The sequence below is a fragment of the Rhinolophus sinicus genome, chromosome 4, assembly GCF_057876585.1.
Source record: "Rhinolophus sinicus isolate RSI-liver-muscle chromosome 4, RSI-T2T, whole genome shotgun sequence".
NCBI lineage: Eukaryota > Metazoa > Chordata > Mammalia > Chiroptera > Rhinolophidae > Rhinolophus > Rhinolophus sinicus.
This window is the reverse complement of record NC_142504.1, coordinates 12498389-12521471: the sequence shown is the minus strand read 5'-3', so window position 1 is coordinate 12521471 and position 23083 is coordinate 12498389. Positions and strand designations below refer to the sequence as shown.

Here is a 23083-nt window from a genome sequence, read left to right as displayed (position 1 = left end):
ACTTTTATTATTTTTTTCTGTTTTTCAAAGAATAAACTCTTGCATTTATTAGTTTTTCTAATTTCTAAATATATGTTTTTTAATTCATTGACAAATACTGGTTTTTTTCCACCTGCTTTCTTTAGTTTTATGATATTGTTATTCTTGCTTCTTGAGAGTTTTTAATTCTTTGTTTTAGAAATATGGTGATGGAAGGAGAACTGACTCTGGGTGGTGAACACACAATGGGATTTACAGATGATGTAATACAGAATTGTACACCTGAAATCTATGTAATTTTACTAACAATTGTCACCCCAATAAATTAAAAAAAAAAAGAAATAAATGTAATTTCTTACAGCTATGACTTTTGCTCTGAACCATGCTTTAGCTGTATTCCACAGATTTTGATATTTGATATTTTCATTATCTTTGTTTTCTAAGTATTCTTTAATTTGGGTTTTTATGTCCTCTTTATTCAGGGTTATAGAAATCTAGTTTTTATCCCCAAATGAGTTTATATTTGTGAGTTTCCCTTTCCTTATTATTTTGAAATATTTTTCCAGAAAAGGAGGGACCAGAGATATTTCCACTCCACCAGCTGAAAAGCAGACCTTGAGCTCAAATTTATTTTGAAAAGTGTTTTCTAATTTAAAAGGTTTAAAAGCCTCCTCTCTGGTGCCCATTCATACAAGTTGCCATTTCTAGGAAGCCACCACATCTTCAATTAAGAAAATTGTATTTGAAAGAATTTTGCTTCTTGGAGAAGATCAGATGCTATTTTTAATTTCTTGAGTACTTATCTCAAAGCAGTACTCATTTGGTCCTCACGTTCATGCACATTGGGAAAGAAGGAGCACACTTTACCTTTTTATAGATGGGCCTTCAATCCAGAGCTGGAAAGCAGTTCTCCCAACTATCAAACTACTGCTCTTCCTCCTCGATCCCATCGTTTCTAACATGCCAGGTGAAGCTTTTCTGTGTACACTGTACACTTTCAGAACCAAACCTCCGGAATATATTTTATTCCCACACTGATAATAAAATCTAGTTGGGCAGCAATTTCTCCTGCACTTCTCTTCCACTTCTTATTTGAGCTTCTAATCGTTTTCTTTAATAATCATTAAGATGATTATTTCATCGTAGATTCCCATAGAACTTACATCATGCTCTGCTGCCAGTGTGTCTCCACCTTTTGCTTGAGTAGTTGTCATGACCTCTGATGTATTTATTTCCTATTCCTTCCCCGTCACAATACCAAGGCAATGGTATTTGGCATTACCTTTGACCTTGGCAATGCCAAGATACCTAAGACAGACTCCCTATCTTTGCACCTCTGAGGAGCCCATGGTTCAGTGTAGGGAGACACACAGGCATGTGAAAAGAAAATTGCCCGAGTGCCTAGTGCCATAATAAGTTGTGAACAAAGTATGATGGAGGCAATTAGCTGCACCAAAGGGAGAAGGAAATCTGTGCAGATAACCTGGCACCTGAGCATGTTTTAAAGGATTAATAGGAATTTTGCAGGTGGCGAAGCCCATCGTATGCAGCCTGAATGGCATGGACAAAGACATAGAGATATAAAGAAAAGGTGTGTAACAAAATATCACAAGTGTGGCGTGGCTAGCATATACGGTGGATAGCACAGAGTGGAGGATGAGATCTAGAACTTGACTCCACAGTAACCAGCCTTGAAAGGAGTATGTGTTAACTTGGAGAGTGATGCCCTGTCATCTGAGTGGGGAGACCTCCAGTCAGTTTATCAGACTTGGCTGTCTGTGAACTGTGCTTGCTGCCATCGAAAGGAATCTGCCTGGCGACAGATGCCCGTGGCTCCTCACAGCAGGTTGTTTGAGGTTCTAGCAGAACTTCAAACTGGATGAAGGACTGCAGGTGCCAGAATTGCTCCGTCTTTCTCTGCCCCAAGGTGTAGCAGTAGGAATAAGGTAAAAATACTGAAAATAATCTAAAGTCTCGGATGTAAGCCTTGAAAGGAACAATTTGTCTTAAAGTCTTGTACCCTGTGCCACCTCCAGTCTGCCCGTGATTTCCTCGATGATTCTCAGGACAGCATTTTCAGGAGTATTTACAATCCTGAGTGAAAAGGTACCACTTTAGCCTTAGAGAGTAAAAAACACCCCCCTTATAAAATCTATTAATAACATCATAAAATAAATAAGACGTGGTACTTTATTTTATTAAAATGACTCATTTTTCATAACATTGATTGTGGTTACCATTGAATAATCAACTCCTTTTGTATACTTAAAGCATGCCTCAACATTCCAAAATTAGAGATGCCACTTTTCAGAAGCCTAGCTGTTACATAAAATGAGCCTTACTTATGTGTGATTAATATCATGTATTTTTAATAAGGTTAGTTCTTATTTTAGCTAATTCAAAGGCAGCAAAATTTTTTTAAAAAAACACAGAGGAAATAAATATTTTCTCCTTTTACCCTTGACAATCACACACTCAATCTTTCTGGCATTTAGCCATAATATAAATAACTGAGTCAGTGATAAATATTATCAATATCTCCATTTTTCCCTCCACCAAGTACAGTTCAAACATTATAATGAATTGAATGAATGATCTGGGAACAAATTTGCATTTCAATAAGAATCTTATAAAAGGAAACCAATTTATGAACTCATTGTAGGTGTGAGCTCATATTAGATTGGGTTTCCTATTAGATTGTGGTTAAAGCATGTCTTCATTTTAGAACTCGCATTGACAATCCTTTCAGCATTTCAGCAGATAATCAACTTTCATATCCGGTTAGGGCTGAGCAGATTCAGCTTCGGGAGCTATTGGTGTTTCTCAGGTATCAAAAGTTCTTCATCTCACCCATGTGAGAGGTGAATGGACACTCAGCTTGGTTTCTCTTTCACTTTTGTGTGTCAATTCCAGTTCGAAGTTCAGTATGCCATCTTTATGGATCCAGTCTTTTGAACTTAAATGAGTCTACAGAAAAAGAGCCTTCTCAGCAAAGAGCACAATTTCTGACTGTAGGGGTCAGAGACTATCATCATCCCAGTATTCTAGAACAGGTCTTTTCAAACTTGAGCGTGCACAAAACAATCACTTGTTGGTAAGATAATTCCAGAGACTCTGACTCAGTAGGTTGGGGTGCAGACGTACCTTTCTTACGGGCTTCCATATTCTAGAGCCACTCAAAATGTTGTCCCCAGACAAATGGTGAGGAGCTCACCTTGTTAGAAATGCACACTCCCAGGCCCTGTCCTAGACCTACTGAATCACAATCTACATTTTAACAAAACCCCAGGTGATGCATCCTCCATTCAAGTTTGGGAAGCATTGCTCTAGGTCACTGTTCCCCAAAGCACAAAGACTTAGGTATCACTAGGGAAACCTGAAATGACTTTAGAGGGTACATAGAAAAACCTTTCAGTAATTATTGTGTTTATGTTTATTATTACCATCTATTCATGGCAAATGATATTGGTTTTCCGTTTACAGTAATAATTTAAAGCTTATTTGCAAAATAAACTTATTTAAGGAAAAGTTAAGTTCAAGGTGTATGTGGATGTGACAAAAACTCTAAAAGTAATGTGTAAACAAATGACTTAAGAGTATGGACTTTGGAGCTAGACATCCCAGGTTTGAATGCTAGCTCCTCCATTAATTCACTGTACGACTTTGGGTAACTTTCTGAACCTCTCTGTGCTTCAGTTTCCTCATCAGAAGAATGGAGGTAATAATAGTATCTCTCTGACTGGGGTGTTTGGGGCCTTCAATGGGTAAATATATGAAAAGCTCTAAGAACGAGGCCTGACACATAGTAAGGGCTGTGTCAGAACTCACTTATTTTACTATTATCTAGAACACAAATATTCAAGGATTTTATTTTATTTTTTTATCCTGTGCATTTTATTTCCTCCTTCCTTGTCCCCTGCTTTTCTGCTTACTCAGGCCAACACGTCCCACCTCCCCAAAAAGGCTAAATATTTCCAGGATTTTTATACCATTTGAGGAGAGTGAGAGTAGCAACTTCCATTTAGCCTGTAAGAGAACAGTCTTGACTGGGAGAGATGGTATGTGGGGCGAGAGATCTTACAGATGAGCTCTTACAGGTGGGAGATGGTATGTGGGGCGAGAGATCTTACAGGTGAGATCTTACAGGTGGGAGATGGTATGTGGGGTGAGAGATCTTACAGGTGGGAAGGCCCAGGATAGGGACGTGCCCGAAGAATTGACTCTTTAAATGATAAAGTGACCACAGAAAGTGACCGTTCATCAACTATTTTCACCATCACCTGTAGAGAAGGGTTTGTTTGTTTTTTTAAAATCCTTTATTATTTTACTTACAGCTTTGGCAACTTTACCACATGTTTTTTGAGAAGCTTTTTATTTGTGGGTTATGGTTTCCTGACTGCAGGGCAGGCACCTTTGATAAATAAATGGCTGATCTGTAGCATGGCAGGACCCTGCGGAGGCCAAAACGGGAGAAGTGGGTTGCCTCCTGGGGTTCATTTGCCTTTATGAGCTCAGAGGTGAGACATCCCTGTTCATTTCCCTGATTTCACAGCCAAAGGAAAGAGCTTCCGTGTGATAGTGTCAAAACAGAAAAAGTTATGAGTGCACGGAGAGCCTTATTCTCAGATTCCTATTGAAATGTATTTTTAGAACCAGCAAAAGACGTTTTCGTCAAAGAGTGGCAATAATCCTTCATGCTCATATTTTTAAACAGGCGCATTTTCTATTTGTGAACAGCTGCAATCTGAGAAACTGCTCTTGGTAAAATAAGTGAGTGTGAGAAGAGCAACTCGTCAAATTGCTTACTGTGAATTATTTCTCTCTGAAATAAGTCACAAGGCGCAGTTGGAATGTACACATATCTAACTTTTTATGTTAACAAGATAGGCAAGCCCAGTCCCATCTATCGCTGAATGGGTACAGACAGACTCATCAGGTGGGGAAAGAAGGGAAGCAGAGGGTAGGAGAGAAAAGTAATCCCTACACCAAGTAGCCCACCCCCACTCCACCTCCACCCCCACCAGTTCCCGGATGACGAGGTTGCACTATGGCAGTCTGTGTGTCCTATGTGACCTGCAGACACGTTCGTTTGGCCCACTGTATCTTTTAATGCTTTTACAATTAGTTACCCACATTTCAAAACTGTATTTCACACAAAAATATCGGGATTTGGAGCCTTTGGGGGAAAAAGAGGGGGAATCTGGCCAATACTGGCCTTGCCTTCCCACTGAATATGGGTCAGCGAGAGCTGAGAGGGAACTGCCCACTCCAGACCCAGGCCATCACGCCTGTTAGCCAAGGCCCCTCCACACCTTGTCCTTCCACCGTTTACTCACCTCTGAGTCAATGGTCACAAATCAGTTCCCTGCAAGGGATGCTGGAGAAAGGAGTTCCTGACTTCTGTCTGGGGGAGGCTGCTTGTGTCATTTCTCATAATGTGAGACATTCCCCAGATATAGAAAAGTGTTCAAAAGACGGTCGATGGCCATGACAAGGCAGATGTCCACCCATACCCAAGGACAGAGACACTTGCAAAGCAGTTTAGTGTCATTCAAGCCCTGCTGTGATCCAGCCTTTTCCTCTTTTCTCCCACACAGGCAGCGCCTTCCAGGCTGCTTGTGTCGTGGTTCCATTTCCATATCTCTGCTTCTATGCTACTTCCTCCAACTGGACCAGACTCCTATAACCACCTTTTTACCTGTTGAAAAATGCAATAGCTTTACCAAACATTTATTTACCATTTCCCGCCTCCTTGTGTTTGAATCAATCATGACTTTCCCTAGTGCTCCACCCCTCTCCTGGGGCATTTATCCTACTCCATCTTTTCTTACAGTTATTGTGGCGATGGAGTCAGTGGTGGTGTCATGATGATAAACATGACTTCCAATTAAGTGTCTGCTGTGTACCAGGACCTGTATTCTGTTCTTCATATGCAGTCTTTGTTTTACTCCTGGTAACAAACTAAAAATTAAGCATTATTGTGGGGACAGAGCCCCAGAAAGCAGTTTCCAGGCTCTTGGCCTCACATGGAAAGGTGCTGGCTCAGGTAGTAAATGACCATCAACTGTGATTGGATGGCCAGCAGCTGTGGCTAGTTGGCCGTCAGCTGTAACCAGTGAGCCATTGGCCACTAATATAACTGCTGTGGCTACGCTAGCAGAAAATGGGGGCTAGCAAGAAGATGGTGGCTGAGCCTGCAAGCAGAGCAATAAGGGTTGAGAATTGTGTGGCTCCTGTTTCCTGTTTCTCCAACCCAGACGCCAGCGAGAGTATAGTGGTATGACTCCCCTACCTATGGCTCCGTGGGTGTTCCTTTTTGGCCTCACCATGTCCTGCGTTCTCTTGTGGGGAGCGGGAGCAGAGACCCCGCAGGCCGACCCGCATGACAAATGGCGCAGCTAGCAGGGTCCCCTGCACGACAATTATACATAGCAATTTTACAAATAAAGACAACGAGGCCCACTGAGGTGAAGGGACTTGACCAGGGCCATACAGCTAGAAAAAGGCAGAGGCAGAAGTAGAACCCAGGTCTGTCTGACTTCTAAGGCCAGCACTGTCGCCTGTATTCGGGGTCTCACGTGGAAGTGGTGGCAATTCTGTTCCCTTTGCCACCCTCTCATGGTGCTTGAATATCTAACCTGCATCTCAACGCTGCTTGTCAGAGTTATTTGATGAGTTGGGAGAAAATATTGAAAGGCCTTTGAGAGTCTGGCTTTTTTTTTTTTTTTTATCCTGAGCATTTAAAAATACATTACAGAGCAAAATAACATTTTCAAATGTGTCAGGAGAGCACAAAGCATCAAAGAGCGTATGGGTACAGCCTGTGACTTCCTGGAGCTCTGCATTCTTGACTGTCAGATTTGTCAAATACTTCTCTCGATAATTGCTTAATTAATATATCTGTCAGGAAAAAGGCTTCACAGCCATCAAGTACTGCATATAAAAATATCCTTTAATCTTAGAGTGTGAAAAATCATTCCTGTGATTGCAGCAAAACAGAAGCCCAGTGGTCCCTAATCATTCTCAGATCTATATGGATAAAACTCGTCTAGGTATCTACCCAAAAAATCTGAAAACATTTATCCGTAAAGATGTATGTACCCCTATGTCCACTGCAGCATTATTCATGGTGGCCAAAACATGGAAACAACCAAAGTGTCCTTCGATAGATGATTGGATAAAAATGTGGTACATATACACAATGAAATATTGCTCAGCAATAAGAAAAGATGAAATACTGCCATTTGTGACAACGTAGATAGATCTTAAGATTATCATGCTAAGTGAAATAAGTCAGACATAAAAATTAGAGAGCCGTATGATTTTACTCATATAGGGATATAAAACTGAAAGCAACAAATGAACAAGACAAATAAAAACTCATAGACACAGACAACAATTTAGTTTTACCAGAGGGTAAGGGAGTGGGAGTGGTAGAAGAGAGTAAAGAGGGTCAAATATTTGGTGATGGAAGGAGAATTGACTTTGGGTAGTGAACACACAATGCAACAGATAGATGATGGATTATAGAATTGTCACTTGAAACCTATAGAATTTTACTAACCAATGTCACCCCTATAAATTAAAAAAGCTAGGTGGTAAAAAGGATGCCTAGGTTAGGGGAAGCAAGTAGAATTATACTTACCTGTATGAGGTCCCTTTCATTTGAGGGTCTCAGAAATATTTTAAATCTTTGCACAATGGAAGCAGAGAGGTAATACGGCCTGAATTATACCAAGTTCGTAAAACAAAGAAATGAGGTCTGGGATCAGAAAGGCCAGGGCTTTAACTCGGCTCTGGTACTCTTTCTGAAATTTAGTAGAAACTCCGTAACCTCACTGAGACAAAATTTGGTTACCTGTCATATGGAAGTGACAGAGGCTACCACAGAGCCTTTGAGAGGATTCAAGGAAACAGCAGATTATAAGTACCGAATGCATGCTGAGCACACACAAGGGGTTCAAAAAGTCAGACAGGCGGTCCTCATTATTGCCGGACTCCATAGTTTGCTCATCACCTGCTTACTAAACTTTACTCTTGGTCCCAAGGTCAATACTCACAGGCACTTTCATGGTCATTCAAAGATACATACAAAGTGGGGAGAAACTTGAGTGGCCCGACGCACGTGTTTCCAGCTGAGATCCAACAGGGCACACTCTGCCTCCTTGTTTCAGCTCTCATACTGTAAACAAGAGTCCTTTACACATTCTGTTTAGGGCCATGTTTTTCAAATGTTTGCGCTTTCTGATGGTGATTTCACTGTTTTAAATGGCCCTCCACGGGTCACGCTGAAGTTCTGTCTAGTGTTCTTGAGTGCACAAAGGCTGTGTTAGGCCTCCTGGAGAAAATGTGTGTATTAGATAAGCTTCATTCAGGCGTGAGTGATACTGCAGTTGGCACAAGTTCAATGTTAATGTGTCAACAACGTATATTAAATAAGGTGTCTTTAAGCAGAAACACACATAAAGCAAGATTCTGTATTAATGAGGTGACAAAAATCTTGTGACCAGATGTTCATCGGAACCTGTATTTCTTCTAGGAGGAGTGAATGGTTTAGTATTTGTTAACTCTGTACATGGCAACTTTGTAAAACATTAAGTATCACCAATAATGAGAGTCAGCCGTATTCAATTTAGTTCCTATATTAGGTAAGTTAAGCATGAGTGGCTACAACGTCTTAACTCCAAACTCTCCATGACTTAACACAGTGGAAGTGGATTTTTCATGTATGTAAAGCCTAATCAGGTGTTGGGCAGATGGCTTTTAAAAAATGAGTCAGGAATCCTGGTTCCTGACATCTTTTGGTTCTCCCCACACATAGGAAATTGACTGCCAGGCAATGGATGGAGGAAGAGAGAGAAGTTGTAGGTAGAAGGGCTTTCTGGGCTCATGCTACAGGTACAGCGCATCACTTGTGCCTTCATTCTATTGGCCAGAGCTAGTCCCATGGTCACAACTACTTGCAAAGGAGTCTGGGAGATATAATCTAGCTGTGTGCTGAAGGGTTATGTGAATGGCTTTGCTGCAAAGGAACTTCCTCTGGTCATTTTTCCTTAGATAAATGGCAAAACCCTTAAGTCAGCAACACCGAAGTTTTTTAAAGTTACTCTTCTAATCCCTTTCCAGTTCCACGAGATAAGAATATTAACATGGAATGATACAAATGTCATAGGACTTAAAAGTTGAAGAAATAGGCATAGGCCTTGTTCTGACCTGCCAGGTGACTAAAGAGATGAAAGAAATACAAATTCACGCCTGCCTAAGTGTGATGGTTATTCCTGTTTCTGCTTAAATTGTTTTTAGATTCTCACATAGATTTTCCTCCTTCTTGTAAACGGTGGGGTGGTTCTGAATACAGGTCTTAAGCCTTTGGAATGTGTCTTGATATGGATTCTAAGACACACATACACGTCCACACACATGCACATGGTCACACACCCACTACACAGAGTTTACCACATTTATTTGGAGATCAGACAACCTACAATATTAACTGTTAGAAACATAACCATATTTGAAAACCATGCCAAGAAGCCCTCTGTGTAGTAAACACCAGATATGAAGTCTTTGCAGAGGAGTGTCATACCCTCACCCAGTTGATTGTGTAGAACAAACAGAGGAGCAAGAAAAGTTAAGAACTGACAGTAGAGCAGGAAGCAGGAAACTGACTAATGCCTTTGTAAGCCTTGCTAGGCAGGCATCATGAGTAACGTGGAGCCTGCGACATTCAGAAAAGGTTAATCTTCATTCCATTTGCTCTGCAAAGAAAAATGGGAGTATGTACAGAATATTTTCAAATTGCATCGGAAATGATAAACCTTCAAGTTTAATGCTAACAAGGTTAGCATTGCTAATCAGTTACTTGGAAAAATCATTATGAAATGAGGTGCTGTTATCTATGTATTTATATACCCTATTAATATTGAGACATAAATTGTTGTATTTTATTGGTTTTATCACCTAGTTCTCTCCAGAATCTGGCTACTGTTTCAGTCTCCAGCACTTGACACAATGCCTGCTTCACAATGGACACTCAGTATTTATTGGAAGGAAGAAAGGAAGGGAGGGAGGGAAGGAGGGAGGGAGGAAGGGAGGGAGGAAACTATAATACCCGTATGTTTGTATGACATGTATTGCCGTGCATGAATAAAGATATCCAAGTTTAAACCTATCCCTTTTCTCCTTTCAGGGCAGAAACCATTCTCTTGGGATCATTCACAAGCAAGAGACAGCGAAGCTGTGACATATGCCAGTGCCACCGCCACCGCCACCCCCTCCTTTGCCTCCACCTCCCCCGCCTCTGGGGGCTCCTCCCCCTCCCCCGCCATCAGCACCTCCGGTAAGACCTGTTTTTCTGTCTGATTCACTGTCCAGCATAAGCTGCTTTGAATACACTTGACCAGAAGATGTTCAATGTTCAAAACCAGCCTCCACCCAACTACCTCCCTTTGACAGGTGGCATCAGGCAGCTGGCTCTGGCAGCTCCAACGTCTGATTCCAGACGAGCCTGGCCAGGTATTTCTCTTCCCGTTCCTCTACCTCAGGGTCGTCTGTCTACAAACGTCTACACAATTTCTCCTCTAATTCCTGCTGCTCAATACAGGCTTCCCGAGTCTCCCATTTCACTGGAAGCCTCCGATAAGAGCCCACGCTGAAGTGCACAGCCAATGAGGCATGCTGCAAAGCCAAGTTCCCGTGTGTAATTGGACAGTGATAATGATAGCCTGGGCTTCAGTTGCCTGCTTCTGGACCCAAGTCAGAGAAGTGTCATATGCAATGCCATAACGAAATACAAAGCTCTAAATGAAAAGTACCTATCTGTGCAAGACTGAATTCAGTCTATTTCAATTTGTGTTGCTGGATACCCTCTCTTGGTTTAATGGTTTGGTTTCCATTTAGAAGGAGAGGCACAGAGCCTGGATATTTTGTTTGAGAGCAGGATTTCTCAACCTTGGTACCACTGACATCTGAAGCCAGATCTTTTTTTGTTTGTTTGTTTTTGTCGTGGAGGGCTTTTCTGTGCGTTGTAACATGTTTAACAACATCCCTAGCTAATGCCTACTAGGTGCCAGTAGCACACTCCCCAATTGTGACAATCAAAAATGTCCCCAGATATTGCTAACCATCCCCCGTGGGACAAAATCACCCCCTTTGTTATAGAAGGATGTGAGTGCTTAATGAACCTTTGCTATGAGGAAAAGCTGGGGCACTTCTTACATCGTCATTCTCTACTCCACGAGCCACTTAGAGAGCGAGGCTTAGCGTGAAACTGCAGCAGCCCCTGTTTTCAATGGAAGATAAAAGATACGGATACCATGGCGATATGGCACCAGAGGCAGGGCTGCCTGGGGATGATACGAGCCCAGTCAGCTGAGCCCAGGAATTGAGCCTCTCCCGCCATCTTCCCCTGGGGCGCACTCCTCTCCTCAGATGCATGGATGACGTGACCATGGGGAGAACTGCTTAAGAAGGGAGGGCCAGAGAGCTCGCTGCATAGCCACAGGCCATGGTAAGAGCAATAGTATGTCTGTCATGTCACCAGTTATGACGTTCGCTGTGCGTGCCAACCATATTTGAAGTACCAGGGACATACATCTGCCTGAAACTTGGCCCTTGCCCTTGAAGATAGTGGAAGGTAAGCACATAAGGTGTCTTACATCTGAAAGCTCTCTAACTGGCATACAGAAAGAGGAGGAGTCGGTATTGAAGTTCCACTGCTGAATTTGACCCCACAGGGGATGAAGGAGACGAACAGTTTATAAGTAAAGGAAACATACATGAACTGTCATGTGGAGCTTACATAGACTTGCTAGCACCAAAGAAGTAAACTTTAATAACCTCAAAAACCACAATATACCCATCAACGTAGCCAGGATAAACTTATTATAAACCGTATTCTTGGGGACTGGGGGAAATAAGCCCTTTTTAAAAATATTTCTGGCAACACACAAATACCTGGGACTCAATGTTGAATGAGTCTTTCTAGAGTGTTCTCTGGTAGAAAACAATAAACCTGAATGTATCATACTTTTTCCTCTGATAATCAGGTAGTTTTATTTTTGAGACTGACTTAAGAATTTAACCCTAGAGGAACCAAAAACGATTTATCCAAGGATGTGCACAGAAATGCAATTTATTCCAGTGAAAAGTTAGATCTTAAATGGCTTATGAGAACTAAATGAAATGTGTTATATCATGCTGTTAATTAAAAATTGCATTATGCCATAGTGTTAATTAAAAATTACATTTATAACTGTGCTGATTTGGAAAGTAGATATGAAATGATGGGTTAAAAACAATGAAATCAACTATATAATATATGTAATAAATAGCGAAGATCAGAAGAAAATTTTAAATGCTGATAACACTTTTAATTTCATTAGAGAATTATTTTTCTTGAACGATGCTTAAATTCATAATAAACAAAAATAATTCTACATTTAGTTAATTATTTTTGTTTTTTACAAGATTTTTAATTAAAATACAGCTTACATACAATGGTATGTTAGTTTCAGGGGTACATCATAGTTATTCAACAGTACCCACCTAGCATTATACAGTGTCATTACGACATACTGATCTTATTCCCTATGCTAAAGAAGTGATCGCCGTGATAAGCCCAGCAACCATCTGCCACTGTACCTACCACACTATCATAATATTATTGATCTTTTCCCTACATTTAAAATTTTTCAATTAGTGTTGATATTCAATATTATTTTATATTAGCTTCCAGTGTACAGCATAGTGGTTAGACTTCTTCTGCATGTCCTTAGTTGAAAGGCTTCAGTTCAGCTTAATTTTAGGTGATTCTCAATAATGGTTGTTTTATAGATTAGTTGTTATTTTGATGTGGTTGTGAGAAATGGTAAGCATAGCGTTTACCTATTGCGCCATCTTGACCAGACTCCGAATACCTCTACTTTTTTTTGCATTCCCTCCTTCTTTCTTTCTTTCTTTCTTTTTTTCTTTCTTTCTTTCTTTCTTTCTTTTTCTTTCTTTCTTTAGCCATCTGTCTCATGGAGGATCAAATTAATCTAGGATAAAAATAACCATGTAAATTTTAATATTTTTAAAAACATATTTTTCTACAATCTGGGAAAATATTTATAATGCATATTAAAAGTGAAGAATTAACATCCTTAGTGTATAAAGAGCTCTTACAGGCTAATATGGAAAGGATGAATAGAAAAATGGGCATAGGATATGCCCAGGAGAAAGAAAGACAAATGTTTCAATCTCACTACAATTGAATAAACACAAATTAAAATCATGAGAAACCATTTTCATCTATCAACTTGGTGATGATACTTTTTAAATGTTGGCTGGAGTGTTAGGAACCAAGCACTCTTAATAGGAGCAAAAATTGGTATAATTTCCTAAAACACAATTATTAATTTAGATCAAAACCCTTTTTAAAAATGGGTGTACTCTATGACCCTATTTCACTTCCAGTAAATTTTTTTAAGTAGCTAATTATAGATGTACAGAAATATTTAGCTATAGGATATTAATTAAAACATTACTTGTAATACCAACAACAAAAAAAAGAAAACGTCAATTTTTAATACCAGGCGATTCAATAAATAAATTATTATGTAATCCACAAAATGGTATACTAAGTAGCTATTAAAAATCATATCAAAATCATTTTGTAACTTCCAGTGTAATGATTGACTCAGGTAAGGATCATCCATAAAAGCTAAAACTACTTAGTGAAAGGTTTTTTGGGAACAGGATACTCACCAGATCCTAACATTACTTCTAATTACAAAGGGGAAAATGTACCTTTAAAATGGATCAAACTTAGTGTTCACTAGAATGGAATGCCCTTATATCACAAATCTTTTGCTGTAACCCAACAAGAAATGCATACCATCCCCTTGTAGTAATCTGCCAAAAATGAATGTACTCCTAAGCAAACAACTGGACACATCCAGAATGTAGGACCTTCTACAATAGACATTGACAAACTAGAGCAGAGCCCATGGTCCAGTTTTTGTGTCGCCTTTGGGCTAAGAATGATTTTTGACATTTTCAAATGGTGAAGAAAAATAATATTTCGTGACATATGAAAATTATGTGAAATTCAAATTCTGGTCCTTAAGTTTTATTGGACCTCAATCATGCTCATTTATTTGCATATTGTCTTTGGCTGCTTTCATGGTACAATGGCAGAATACCAATTAAACAATTCGTTATTGCACCCCCCAAAAAAAATTTCCATTCTTCTCACTAGTTGACCTGTGTTTTTTAAATTATACTCAATTCTTATTATATTTTGAATTTCAACAGTAACAATTTTGTGGAAATGTGTTTTCTTTTGTGTTATATAGTATTTCCTTATTATATATATATATATATATATATATATATATATATACACACACACACACACATTTAGATTTTAAAAATCTAAATATTTTATATAGTAGTCCCATGATTTTGCCTCTTGGCCCACAATGCCTAAAATATTTATTGCCTGGCCCTTGAAGGAAAAAGTTTGTCAACATCTACAAGTTTGTCCTGCAAGGCAGCCGGCTTCATCCAGCCTTCCTTTGGTCAACAGCAGCCAATGGGCTTGCATCAGATTATGTCCCTCCCCTGCACCACTTTTGAAGGACTTCCCATCCCTCTCTTAGCTGCACCCCACTCCACCGGCATGATCTGGCCCCTGCCTACTTCTGAGACCTCGTACCCTGCCCCCTCCCTGTGTCTCCTACTGTAGGATTTCAGCATAACTGGCCCTTCTTCCTGGACACTCTTTCTGCTCATCTCAGCTCAGATGTCACTTCCTTGGAGCATCATTTCTTTGCACCCCAAACTGACATTTGTAACATGCTTTTAAAACCCTCCTTCATAGCAGTTATCAGTTTTTTATTTTGTTTTTATTTGATCAGGGTCCACGTTTTATGGTTTTAGTCTTTTCTGTCCTTAGTGCTTGGCTCACACCAGACACTCCGCTCATTGAATAAATGAATGGGTAGATACATGCCCGCATGCATGAATATCTTCATAAATAGGGTTAAATCTCTTCATAACCAATGTGCAGGACTTCAAACATCCATGCTCATGGACCAGCATGGTAGATTTCATCATATGTAATCTTTGCAAGGAGGGGACAGTTTGTGTGATATGTCTGGGCGTCTGTAATGCAAAGCATCCTACCAAGCATCTCCTTAGTTCTGGAAGATCCATTAGACCAGGTCTAAAAGCTTTTTGGTTTCTTCCTCCCACTTCTCCCGTCTCTCCTCCTGGTCTCCTTCTCTTCTCTAATGTGCTTTTTTTTTTTTTTTTTTTTTCTAAGAACGTGGGAGTGGAACGGGAAGAAGGGCTGATGCAGCCGTCTGATGTTTGGGAGAAAGCTTTAACTAAAAGCCAGAGAGCCCTCGCCATCTTGTTTCCCTGTTTTTCTTGCCACTTATTCCGCTGTCTTTTGAGCTCTACTCCCTTATCTCATCCCTTTAAAATCCAGTAACAATATAAAAGTTGCCTGCGTGGTACATTGGTCCACTTATAATTAAATTATTATTGCTGCTTTGGTTACAGGATGTAACTTTTTAAAAATCTAAAGAAAATATAATGGATTTGATTATTGAAATGCAGCAGAATTTTACTGAACTTGTGTTTTCAAATTTGCTTTGATCCCTTGGTCCTGTCCAACATGAGAGAAGAAATGCCTGGAGAGCCTTTGATTTCTGTTTTCTCATCACAGTCGCATAGCATTATCTACACAAAAGGAAGGCAATATATGTGTCTCTGCCCAGCTGATAAATTCTTTGGAGTTGTGTTGCCCAGCCAAAGCCCTACAGTAGTAGGCTCATGGCCAGAGCATGTGTGTTTATTTAAAATGTAGAGTTGTAAAATTTTGTAGCATTATTTTTTAATGTCCCTGTTCAAGCTTAAACATCCTAAGGAGGAAACCATTATTTAAAAAAAAAAAGGGGGGGGGGAAACTGGTGGATAATCGTTTATTTACCATGAAAAGCAAAACTCTTAAGTAGGAAGAACCATAGTGTCATGTATTTCTTCCTGCCTCTTCTGGGGGTAACTTTAAAAAATGCAGAAGGGAAATTACAATGAGAAGCATATTGTGGCGCCTTGCTGTTCTGTTCCCTCCTTACTGTTGGCCAGAGTCTTTGTTTGCATTCAGGCAACTTGAGTGAGATAATGTTTCTCCTCTTAGTCTAAGGATTGCATGATTCATGGGCGAGGCAGACTTTCCAAAGCGTGGGGAAATATCAGCTGAGGCTTATACCGGGAGGTTTTCCCACCATCTCTGGGACTCAGGAGTTCACGTCGTGTCGAAAACCCCGTCAATCTGTGAAAGAAAATGTGGAAAATGGAATGGCATCTGAAATCCCATGAGAGCCTTTTTCAGTTTTGTGTTTGCTGTAGTTAAAAAATAAAATGCAGGCATGAGGGGGTGCTAGGTGGAAGGGGGCTTAGTACAATTGCATATTACCCAACTTCTGGGAAAGGTAATTTGCATGTTTACTGGTGCATTTGGAATAATGAGAGGCTTAAAAAATCTTAAATACTGTCACTCACTCAGATTCCCTTGACACTGGTGCTTTGATTAGTGTCACTAAGGGATTGGGGACATTTACCCAGGGTTGACAGTGACCACTGGGACGAGGAGAAGGCTTTTGCATTATCCAAGCTATGAGGATAGTATTACATTTGTCTCTGCTTAGCAGTTTGCAAAACTACACCTTTGTCTTCGAGTAATTTAAAAAACTTGATTCTCCCTCCTTTGCTGATTTGCACCTGCAGGCAGTAACAGTGCTTCAGTGAAGAAACGAGGCAGCCTTTGCAATGGATTTACTTGGTCTGTAGCAAGAGAGAGAGAGGTGTGAGAGGTGTGGCAGGACCTGCCACTCATACTTCCAAAGAGCCATTCAGGACATTATTTAAATGTGTTTCTTTTTTCACAGCTGTGAGGTGGGAGGGGTGACAGGAACAAAAGGGAAAAGGCTTGCAGTGAGGCAGATTGTGCACTCAATGCCTGGGACTTGGCAAGAAAAACCTGCCAGCGCTTGTTAGAGGCCTTTATCAAATTTCATAGGAGCCTAGGAACATAAGCCACTCTCACCCAGCATCTGAGCGGAAGGATGTGGCCGGAAGCTGCCATGGGGTACGAAGCCAAAGGGAGATCCAGGAAGACCTCAGCCCTCTCTAGCAATGATTGCCAACAGAAGCTTTATTTGACACCGAATCTGCTGCCTCTTTGCCTTTGAAACCTTTTAGAACTAGTGGAACTAACGATCCCTAGAAAGCTGCCAGTGAACCATTCCCCTACCCCAGGGTGGCCTCTTCCCACATACACTGTTGTTCTTAGGAGGCCCCCATGGTTTGGAGCTGGGATCTCGGCAGCCATATACTCCTTCCCCAAAGTGCTGTTTCCTTTCTTGCCATAAAAGTAAAAAAACCTACCAATGTCAGGTTGCTGCTGGCAAAGAGATATCCAGCCCACACCCCATAGAGACAGCTGTAAGTAAATGGGGGGGTGGGGGTGCTGGGACCCTGGAAGCATGAGCACATCTCTGCAGTGGGTGGGGGGGGGTTGCAGCTAAAAGTCCTTTTTCTAGGATGTTGAATGAAAAGACAGGGGAGGTGACATGAGGAAAGCAGGCTACATACATAACAATAATGTGGTCCCAACTACAGAAAGGAAAGAAAGAAAAACCATGTGTGTGCATGTTCGCTCATGGGCTCTCAGATAAAGACTAAGGAAATAAGATACCTGTTATATCACTAGTTATCTGGGGGCGGATGGGTGATTTCTGTTTTCTTTTTTGTACAATTCTGTGTTCTCTCAAAAATCTATGCAGAGCATTTATTACTTTTATCATTAGAAGGAAAGGTTCTCAGAAAGAAACAGGAATGAAGGATTATTTACCAACTGGCCGGGCTGGATCATATAATAATGTACGTTAATAATAGCAGACAGCTACTGAGCAGTGTTCTGCACCGGGCGCTGCTAAGCACGTAACGTGGATTACCTAAATTCATATTTGCAACAGTCCCATGAGGCGGGCATGGATAGTGCCATTTTACACATGAGGAAACTGAGGCACAGAGAGGTTACCAAGGCGCCCAGTGTCACACAGGCAGTAAGTGGTAGAGGCTTGATTCCTCCCCAGGCTCCCTGAGAGCCTAACTGCTCTGTGCTCTACTGCTTCCCAATGTGTGTACAGGTAGAATAAAGGGTCCTGACACCTATAGCATCGAACACTTATGTAGTGCTTACTGTATGCTTTGTATTGTTCTAGGTGCTTAGTGCATAACTGAGTTAATCCTCACAGTAAGAAGCAAGTACTGTTGTTAGTCTCGTTTTATGGCTAGTTAACTGAGACACAGAGGGGAAGTGGTTTACCCTGGCTCACACAGCTAGTCACTGGCAGAGCCATGGATTGAATGCTGGCAGAATAGTGCTAGAGCCCCTGTTCTGAACCACTAAACCCACTGCCTTTTTTTTTTTTACCTTCTTAGGGATTGTCCGCTACCCCTTGAATCTAACAGCCAGAAAGTCAAGGGTTTCCCCTTTCCACACCAAGGACCGAGCTTCCAGATTTCTCCTTGTATCTCCAAGTCTCCTGCTAATATTTCTCTTCTCTTTTTTCCTTTATGGTTCCATCATTTCCCACAAATTGCTTATTGGTTTTTTTTTATCCTTTTTAATAGAAAAAAACAACAACAGTTTGCAAGTTACCCTCTGGTTTGCCCAATGGTGTAACAGCAGAGACTCTGCATCAAAGAAGCAGATACCATGCAAAGGAAGTCAGTTTTGCCTTCTCTTTATTTACAGTGGGGCTGTTGATAGGCTCAGAGAAACTGAGTCTCTGCTGGACACACAGTGGGTACAGTATATGCCTCTGAGTTCAGTGACCACAGACTGTGTTCTTAACCTAGCTCATGCAAATGTACTGAGCTTTGGCTGTACAGAATTCCCCAGTCTCTGCCTTTGTAAGGATTTGAACCTAAATCCAGAGAAACCTGGGCTTGTCACGGGTCATGGCTCAGTCACGGAAGTGCTGAGAATACGACTGGTCATTCCCAGACCAGAACTTCGTACCTTGTGTTGCTTCTTCATTATGCATTTCCTGCATAAGGGACCCCTGAAGGCTCACCTTTAAAGAGCCCTTGTGTCCTCTGAATCGGTTACGTTTCATCTTCCTAAGCTTGCTTCTCTGAGCATCAGGTGGTGGGCATGTCTGGTTGATGCTTTGAGATCTCTCCTGAACAGCCGAGTCCAGGAATGAAAGGACACTGGGGCCAGTGAGCAGCTAGTGAGTGATTCCGAGAGAGAGAGGCTGCCCCTAGGTCAGTACCAGGCACATGGTAGGCACTCAGTACCTAGCATTACTTCCTAAACTAGTGAGTTCAGCAAAGATATCGTCACTCACAAGGCAATGCCACGGCGAGCTGCTTTCTACTCGTATCTTCCACCTGCCTAAGCCTTAAAAGCCAGAACAAATTCCATGCTGTGTCCTCTCGGGGCTCCATCGACACATTCACACTTCAGTAAGAGTGTCTGATAAAGCAAATGCAGTTACTGTCAGAAGTAACACCTTTAGGGATAGCAAAAGTGAACACCCAGGTATTATTTTCAAAGCCATAAAATGTCCTTTGGCACAACCCTCCCTATTCCAATTTGTTACTGTTTTCAGAAAGAATAGACTTTTGCATAAAGACATTTTAAACCTCAGGGAAAGCAACACAGTGTCCCCGTTTTGTACACGGCAGCAATAGATTTTCATTTTAATATGGTCTGTTCACAATAGAGGAGTTTGGATGTGTTTCCAAGCTGGGAAGAAAGCTAGATTCCACCTAGACCACATACAATATTTAAAACATAAAGGTGTGAAAGCATGTCTGTGTCCTACATCACCCGTTCCGTACTCCTGGAGCCCAGCTGTCAGGTTCACTAGGGATCACATAAGGCTGTAATGAGGTGTGTTAAAAAAAACATGTGGGCTTTAGAGTCATACCGATTGGAAACTGAATCCCTGCTGTGCCATTTACGAGCTACCGTATATGATATCAAGCAGATGACTTAGTAACTCTGAGCCTCAGTTTCCTCATCTGTAAATGGGAATGATGATTGCCACATCCTAGGGCACACTGCCCCTAGAGTGGAAGCTCCGTGAAGGGAGGGCTGTTTGTCTGTTTTAGTCACAGTGCATCCCCCAGGCCTGAGTAGTGCCTGCATGCAGTAGGCTTTAGGCAAATATGTGCTGGACACACGAATCATGGGATTGTTGTGCAGATCTTCTAAGACAACGATAGAAACTGCATTTACCCAGGGTCAGCTGAGTCCGTGGTGGCTACTGTTCTTTCAGAGACCAGGAAACAACAGGGAAGCAGCCAGATCTGGGACCAATGCATTGAGGGCTAAGGCCTCACTCATCAGTGCAGGGTGGAAGGTCAGACACCAGAAGTCAAGATCAAGGTTGGGAGCCTGTTATTCAAGGTGGGGAGTCAGGCCGGTAGTCTGAAAATAGTCCAAAAACAAGTGGGCAAAGGTTGCCACTTTCAGTTTTTCAGAGGTTCCACATCCACTGGGCCAGAACCTGCTGCTGCAGCGTGGTTCTGAGGAGCTGAACGGTTTACGTTTGCTCCTCTTCCATGCCTCCTACTCAATTGAGTGGCGTGGGTGTAGCAGGAAGTACCTGGAGTCAGCCACAGATGAGAGCATTGAGGCCTCAGCCATGGGACCGAGGCTGAGCCAGGAGGGCATGGCGATCCCAGTGAAACGGCAGCCTGGCTCAAATATGTTAAACACTTACAGGAGGCTTTGTTTTCTCAGCTGCTCTGATTTGTCATTTTACAGGCAGCTTTGGCAGTAGCAGACCAAGAGGCTGCTTAGGGGAAGGGGATGTTTTCCTGGAAAGTTTAATGGTGATGCTCGTGCAAGAATTCTAGATCACCTGGTTCTGAGCCCCTATCTAAAGCCAAGAAAAGTGTTCTCTGGGCCTATGGCAGCTCCAGGAAGCGGAGATTCCAATGCTATGCCTTGGTCTTTCCCTGCCTGGCTCAGACTTTCATTTAAAACTCTACTGACCAGGGGAATTTGAGCACTGACAGGATATTGGTTGATATAAAGAAATTAGAATCAATTTTGTTTAATAATACTATTGTTACAATTTTAGGAGCTCTTTTCTTTGACATCATCTAGTGTCAAATATATATATTTGCTTCTGTTTTGTTTACTTTGTTCTTAGATTCCACATACAAGCAAAATCACATTGCATCTGTCTTCCTCCATCTTACACTCCACTCAGCACAGAACCCTCCAGGTCCATCCATGCTGCCACAGATGGCAAGAACGCATTCCCTTCCATGGCTGAGCAATATTCCACTGTATATATGTACCACCTCCTCTTTATCCATTCATCCATCAACAGACACCCAGGCTGCCTGCACATCTTGGCCATTGTAAACAATGCTGCAAAGAATATATGGATGCACATGTCCCCTAGAAGTTGTGTTTTGTGTTTCTTCTGATAAATGCCCAGAAGTGGGATTACGGGGTCCTTCTTCGTCTCTTGTTATAGTCTTTGTTTTAAAGTGTATTTTGTCTGGTATAAGTATTGCTATCTCCGCTTTTTTGTTGCTTGTTTCCATTTTCATGAAATATCTTTTTCCCATCCCTTTGCTTTCCATCTGTATGTGCCTTTTGATCTGAAGTGAGTCTCCTCTTAGCAGCATATGTCTCATTTTCTTATCCATTCAGATATGTTTTTAATAAGCAGGGATTTGGAGGGGAAAAGCAGGTCAGGGTGGAGATAGAACAAGATTGGCTGTGAGTTGTTAGTTATTGAATCTGGGTGACGGTACACAGTGGTGCTCATTATATTACTCAACTTTTGTATATGTTAATTTTCCATAATAAAAAAAAATTTTAATGGACATCAACAACCTCAAAATATGCAAAATAGAGGTGATTTTTCAAAACCAAGGAGGGAGTTATGCAGCATGCTTTCACTAATTTAGATGCATGTTTGAGACCAAATATGTGCTTTCTAGTTTTAAAAAATAAGACCCATCTACGCACAGAATGGCTGCTTGAAATTCTCTGTTGCTTCCCTTCTCCCCTCCCTGTATCCTCCCGCCATGTAATCTGGCTCCTGTTTTTCTAGGGATTAATGGTAAAATTTTTAGTGCCATTTCCCTACAGCAGAAGTGTCATCTAGAGTCATTGAGTTGATTTATGGAATGGTTTGGGTTTTTCTCCTAAGACTGAGGACTGATACAAGTGACTTTGAAAGAGAATGTCAGCGAAGATGTGAGGCTGGCTATCACAATCTCCCTGCTACTTTTTATGTAACTAAACCTTGAGACCCAGTGCGAACACACAGCAGATAACAAACCGTGGTTTGTAGAACTGTTGCATTTATTGTTCTCTGCCCTGGCACGAGGACATCTGGCACTATCTGCTGTTTTCTTCTCAGACAAAGCACAGAGCACATTGGTGGGAATTACTAAGGCAAAACTTTCCCGTGGCAACTCATCTAAACACCAAGGTCACCCAGATACGGAAGAATTTTCACCTTCACCATTCCTTCCTCTCTGACTAAATGCCAAAGGATTCTGGAGGAGGGTGAGGGAAAAGGAACTTTAAAACCAAGTCGGAGGCAAAACCTTTGGGTGTGGAGATAGCTTGGAAAGTATGCTATGGCTTTTTTTTTGGTCTGCCATTACCTTTTTATTTATTTATCGTTATTATTATTAGTTTCAGGTATACAAAACAACATAAGGATTAGACCTTTACACACCTCACAAAGTGATAACCCCAACAAGTCCACTACCCATCTGACATTGTACATTCTACTATGGCTTAAAAACAAACAAACACACAAAAAAAAACCTTGTGGGTTTATGAGCAGGTGAACAATAATTTTCAAGAGATCAGACCACAGGCACTCAAAGACTTCATCAAACTTTACAACTGTGGAATACAGATTTTTACCCTTCTGGCGTTGCAGACGGTTACATTTTCTGGAAACTATTATTGGTTTGACTGGAAGGGAAAAGAAGACATCCACCCTGGGGGTCAGAACAATGGGGAGGGAGAGAAGCCATTGCAGAAGGCTCAGCA

General features: G+C 41.3%; 1 protein-coding gene across 4 annotated transcripts in view; it reads left to right on the top strand.

The window, feature by feature from the left end:
• WIPF3 (WAS/WASL interacting protein family member 3) overlaps window positions 1–23083 on the top strand; it is an 80798-nt gene that overhangs the window by 13317 nt on the left and 44398 nt on the right. For 3 of the 4 annotated variants that reach the window (XR_016021030.1, XM_074340929.2, XM_074340930.2), the window contains exon 2: window positions 10169–10318. Coding sequence is in view for 3 of the 4 variants with exons in the window: in XM_074340929.2 (XP_074197030.2) it covers window positions 10226–10318 (93 nt within the window). In the remaining variant the exon portion in view is untranslated. Of the gene's footprint in view, window positions 1–10168; window positions 10319–11468; window positions 11489–23083 lie in introns of those variants that run through there. The other variant, XM_088797673.1, reaches the window with a different exon arrangement.